Source organism: Filicampus tigris, chromosome 18 (genome assembly GCF_054856515.1).
Source record: "Filicampus tigris isolate MCC_2025a chromosome 18, RoL_Ftig_1.0, whole genome shotgun sequence".
In the NCBI taxonomy this organism is placed as follows: Eukaryota; Metazoa; Chordata; class Actinopteri; order Syngnathiformes; family Syngnathidae; genus Filicampus; species Filicampus tigris.
In genome coordinates, this window is record NC_141234.1 from 6254784 (window position 1) to 6259961 (window position 5178).

Sequence of the window (5178 nt, forward strand, 5' to 3'; positions counted from 1 at the left end):
ACGAATTACCATAGTATCTTTCAAAATAAAACTACAGACTTTACATAGACTAAATAAACCACTTTAAAAGCGTTTGTTAGTCCATTCCGAACTATGTATTAAGATAGCAACAGTAACCAAACATGTTCTCGCTTTCAGAAAACTCAGTACATTTTTAAACAAACTTCCAGAAAAGTAGGATATTTTATTTTGAAGATCACGTCTGTCGACGTGCTTGAGCTGCCTGACTGGTGTGTGTGACTTGTTTAGTTGGAAGTGGGGAGAGGACATGCGGTCCCTCTTAACGCTTAAACCTTTTAAGTCAACGTGAACGAATGGTGACCTAATCGAGATGGCCAGAACAGGTAATTGACACAACATAGTTTTGATCAGTTTTAAATGTATCAAAAGTTTATCAAATATTGTGACAGGGTGTGGTAATGGTGTTGCCAGTGGGGATAATGTTTGTAGGGACAACTACACTCTTTAAGTATAATACAGTTCAGTACTTAAATGTCAGACAAAAATGTAAAATTATATTTGTACTTCAAGTTGTATTCTTTTCATTAGGTTTTGTTTCCATTTAAGTGGTATAATGGATGGAAATAATCAAAAATCCCTTTGCCAAGATTGAGCAAATTCTACTTGATCAATAACATAGATTCCAAAATGTTATTCTTGACAATGGCAACCCGATAAAAATTGACCTGTGACCCGTGTTGGGCACCTCCGAACCCATCTGGTCCAGTTGGTGGTTATAAGCTTTATGCTCGATTTTAATTTCAGTATTTTAAAAATGATCTTTCAAGGGACATTTTGTCAGTACAAGCCGCGATTGTGATTATTAATGATTAATGCGAGCGACGTTTCTGTGTGTGTTTGACCTGGCTCGCATGTCTCCGATCAATACAACAGCGGGATGTTGAACTGGGGGACTCCGCCACCGACACGCCTGATGTAACATGATCTAAAAACACGGCTTTCTCCGCAGGGGTGTGTTGCGCCAGCCTAGAGGAGCCCGCAGCCCTGATGAAGATGGGCCTCAGCATGGTGCTAGTGGGCCATGTCAACTTCTTGTTGGGAGCGCTGGTGCACGGCGTGGTGCTCCGGCACATCAACCTCCACAAGCAGGCTCGTGCCATGGAGTACGCCATCTCCAATGTGGTGGCTATCGCGTCTGGGCTGGTGGTAAGTGTTTTCTATATTGCACGCTGGGAAACACCAGGACTATTACAGTAAAAGGGAATAAGCGAGTAGTGAAACAAACTCAATTGACGTGTACCATCTAAAAAAAAAAAACTTTGTAACTTCCTTATAGTAGAAACTGAAAGTGTGATCATAAACATCTTATTAAAATGCCATTTGTGGTTGCCGAGGAAAGGCATTTTTCACGAGCTTTTGAAAGTCTGGCGATTACTCAAATGTTTTGTCTTGTTGCAAATGGATTATTGGAAGAATTCCATTCCTGTTCGTACCTTTGCTCTGCTTCATGTGAGTAAAACATACCGTTGCAAGATTTGAACTTTATTTTTTTGTTACTGCAGGGAATTGTCGTTGGCATTCTGGCTATTGTCCTGTCCAAAAACAAGAAAAGCAGAGGCCTGGTGAGTAGTCTCGCTTTCTGTATTTGTTAGCTCTCGAAGGGAAAATATGTAGACTGGGAAGTATGTTTATTATGTTATGCTGCTCTGATTTCCAGCTAGTCTGTTTTGTCTAACAACACCAGAGTTTTCTTGACACCTTGAGTACAAATGTTTTTTTTCTCAGAGCTGTGAAGTGTATTGACTGTAATATTGTCTTTTTGAGGATTTCAAAAGCCCTGCAGCTAAATAGCTTCTGTAAATGACTCCTAGAGAGTATTTTTAACTTACAAAAAGCCCCCAAAAATGTAACCCACAAAAGTTCATCATAAAAATGTATTTTTTTAAAACCTTAAAAAAAAAAAAAAAAAAAAAAAAAACCTAATGAAGTGAATCCTGTTCGGAGAAATGTTCCCCGCCGCTGATGTAGACTGGTGACACATGTTCAAACCAAGTTGTTTTACAACTGTTCTCAGCTGTTGGGCTGCTCAGGCAAGATTGGCAAAGTTGCAGATGCCACAGAATGAAAATCACCTTGAAAAAAACACTCCCTGTTTGCCTTTTGTTAGTGTGCATCAGTGTCAACTGGACTCGCTATCAGCTGCTTTCCATCTCTGTTAATCACGTAGCCGTCATGGAGCACCGATTTCATCATTGCTAATTGGATTTCCTGATAAATGACTGTGTGCATGAATGATATTGGATGCTAACCCGCTGCACACAAACACAAAAATAAACAGTAGAACCTCTCCACAATCAGTTGCCGCTGCTTGACTTTAGTTATAATTTCAACGCCATTTATCCCAGAGGAAATAAAGTGAATTCAATTACCGGTAACTCTTAACTGGTTTTCTAGCGGAATAACTAGCTATCTAATCCTAGCTAAGGAGCAAACTACTTTTCTAGCCTTTTATTTTTGTCATTTTTTTATATAATGTTAATACATTTCAGTTGTAATGCACTTTACATTTCAAAGTGGCGCAATGTTTTAGACGTGTGTGTGTGTGTGTGTGTATCGTAATCACAGACATGGTCCCTCTTCAGCGTCAGCCTAGTATCGTCGCTCATGGCGTCAGCGTCGGCCATCGGCCTCCTGGTGTCCGTGGTGAGGGCCATCATCCACGGTGGGCGGAGCCTGCTGACACACTGCCGCTTCCCTGATGCCATCGGCTACTCCAGCATCACCAACGAGTGTCCTTTCGACCCCACACGCATCTATGTGAGTGAGTTTGTGCACACTGTGACTTATAAACAGAGAGCAGCACTAAGTAAAAGTGTAAAAGGCAAACCGTTTTGGATGCAAATGATCCGTCTTGCAAAACGAACTGCTTTGCTCGCTGAATGACTCGTAAGATATCTAGCTAATCCTACTAAAGGGTAGGCAAGAATTGTCTTTACAATATATTCTCTGTTATTCCAAACAAGACCTTCTGATCAATACTGTGTTTGTGGAATATGAGTTAAGCAGAAAAATCCACCCGTTTTAATCCATTTCAGGCGGCGAACATTTTGCCATTTGCTGTCAAATGACATCACAGTGCCTAAGGCCTAGGTAGCAAGCTCACCTGTTTTATGGGTTCGGTCATGTGACGTTCGCAAGCGGAGCCCTTGGGCATTGTGATGTCAATTGCAGTCGACGGCATGTGGCAAAATGGCCCCCTTAGATGTATAAATGTTTAAGTAATATTCCCACAAACGCAGTATTAAACAGAACACTGTGCTTAGACTAGTAGGAGCAGATAGAATGTTTGACCTGACTTCTCTTTTAACTAGCCAGCTAACTGGTTTGCTGGCGGACCAACGACCTCGCTAGCTGAAGTATGAATGCCCCCCAAAAATACAAAGTAGCTTTAAAGGAGTTCTTAAAACTTGGATACTTTTCAGACGTGTTCAGCTCTTGATGTTTTATTCATAGAAGTAAATAGACTCGCAAACTAGGTGTGGAGGTTGTGCTTCGCATCAACAGCCTCACTAAAGTGGATGCACTCAAGCCTTAGATTGAGCCTCACACTGTGCGGCTGCTATCTACATCTAACAATCCGATGACCACCCCTCCCCCCCCCCCATTAGAGCACCACTCTGATCCTTTGGGTGCCTCTCATCGTGACTTGTGTGGTCCAGCTGATCTTTTCCGCCCGCTGCCTTTCCGTGTGTGTCTCCTTCCTGGGTTTGCCCTGCTGGACGCGCAGGAAGCGGCCCAGTGAGGCCCGAGCGGTGAACAAAGCGAGGAGGCCACTGGAGGAACTGGTTGAATCTCGTGTTAACAAAGCAAAGCAGCACAAAGACACTCCCCCTCCGCTTCCTCCCAAGCGCTACACCGAAGCCCCGAGGAGTTCCAGTGAACCTAGAAGACCGGTGTCGCAACCGGTCAGGCAGCAGCGCCACCAGCCTCCCTCGCCGTACTACAGGAGCCTCCCCCCCGCAGAGAGGCGGCCTCTTCCTCTCCGCCAGCAGCCTCGCTGGGAAAGGTCGCGGAGCCCTGACACTGCGCAAGGGAGCCAGCAGCGAACTCCGGAACAGCACCACCTATTGGAGAGAGGCGCTCTGGAACGATCCAGTTTCTGGATTTAGTCGAAAGGACGCGGACTGCTTTTTATTCCACAGTGGACCTCAACCACAACCTGCACGAATTGGCCACATCTTAAGGCAATACTTGCACAAACTGTTGCCATCCCATACGAACATTTGAAAATCTATCTATGAAATTGCAATATTTTGACCCTGTAGATGCAGTGTGATTATACCTCTGACAGTGTCAATCAAAACTGAACATTTCTATTGACATTTTTCATACACGTCTCATTAGATTGTGCAGTTGTCCCTAATGTTGTGGTCACTAAGTGTGCCAGTATTAGGGATGGCTAGTTTGAGTTCTCGTGACGCATTGATTGGGTTGTTTGGAATTGATGGACCAATTGAGTCTTAAAGCAAATGAGGCAAAATGGCATGCAACCTGTGAAGGTGCTGATAAGTAACTCAACAAATTGGCTGTTGAGTAGTCCAACATGAAATTATGGGAAGCTGAGCTACATCACAAATGGTCAACATTCATCAATATGCACCGATATAATATTTATAAACAACAATGATGATAAATGGATGGAAGTAATGTTGAAACTGGTTGGAGCTGAAAGAAGCCTTCCAATCTTTGTGCCTGACAAAAAATGTATCTCGTGAGGGTGTGTCTTCACCATTGTTGTGTTTGTGTGTTTAGCTGCAATGTTATTTATTACCTTTTGAAAATAAACATTTGAGTCACCAGCTGTTGTATGTGTTTACTTTTAGTAAAAAGGTTCATTGATTGTAATGGTGCATGTGTGCTAATATTTGCTGACAGTGACCCGACAGGAAGGACTGGTTACGCGCACACGCCCGTCTAAACTCGTTGGAATTATTAGCAAACACTGTTTTCTTATAAAGGTGGTAGGTAACCATATGCTTTTATTACACGTGTAATATTTATTTCTCAAAATATATTGATAGTTTTGAAATCTCCCGGTCATAAAACTTTATCCTCAAAAAAAATTCTCTGGGCAAATGTTTTTAGATTTTACATCCTTAAATGAAGTTTGTTTTGTGCGATCCTGTCAATTTCTTTTAAAAGAAACCAAGCACGATG

General features: G+C 42.5%; 1 protein-coding gene across 1 annotated transcript; it reads left to right on the forward strand.

Moving 5' to 3' along the window:
• Window positions 1-73: 73 nt before the first annotated feature.
• Window positions 74-4820, forward strand: tmem54b (transmembrane protein 54b). The gene is made up of 5 exons (XM_086015350.1): window positions 74-344; window positions 971-1167; window positions 1524-1583; window positions 2587-2778; window positions 3630-4820. Exons 1-5 carry the CDS (start codon window positions 332-334, stop codon window positions 4128-4130), a joined length of 963 nt encoding a protein of 320 aa, XP_085871476.1. The 5' UTR covers window positions 74-331; the 3' UTR covers window positions 4131-4820.
• Window positions 4821-5178: the final 358 nt, after the last annotated feature.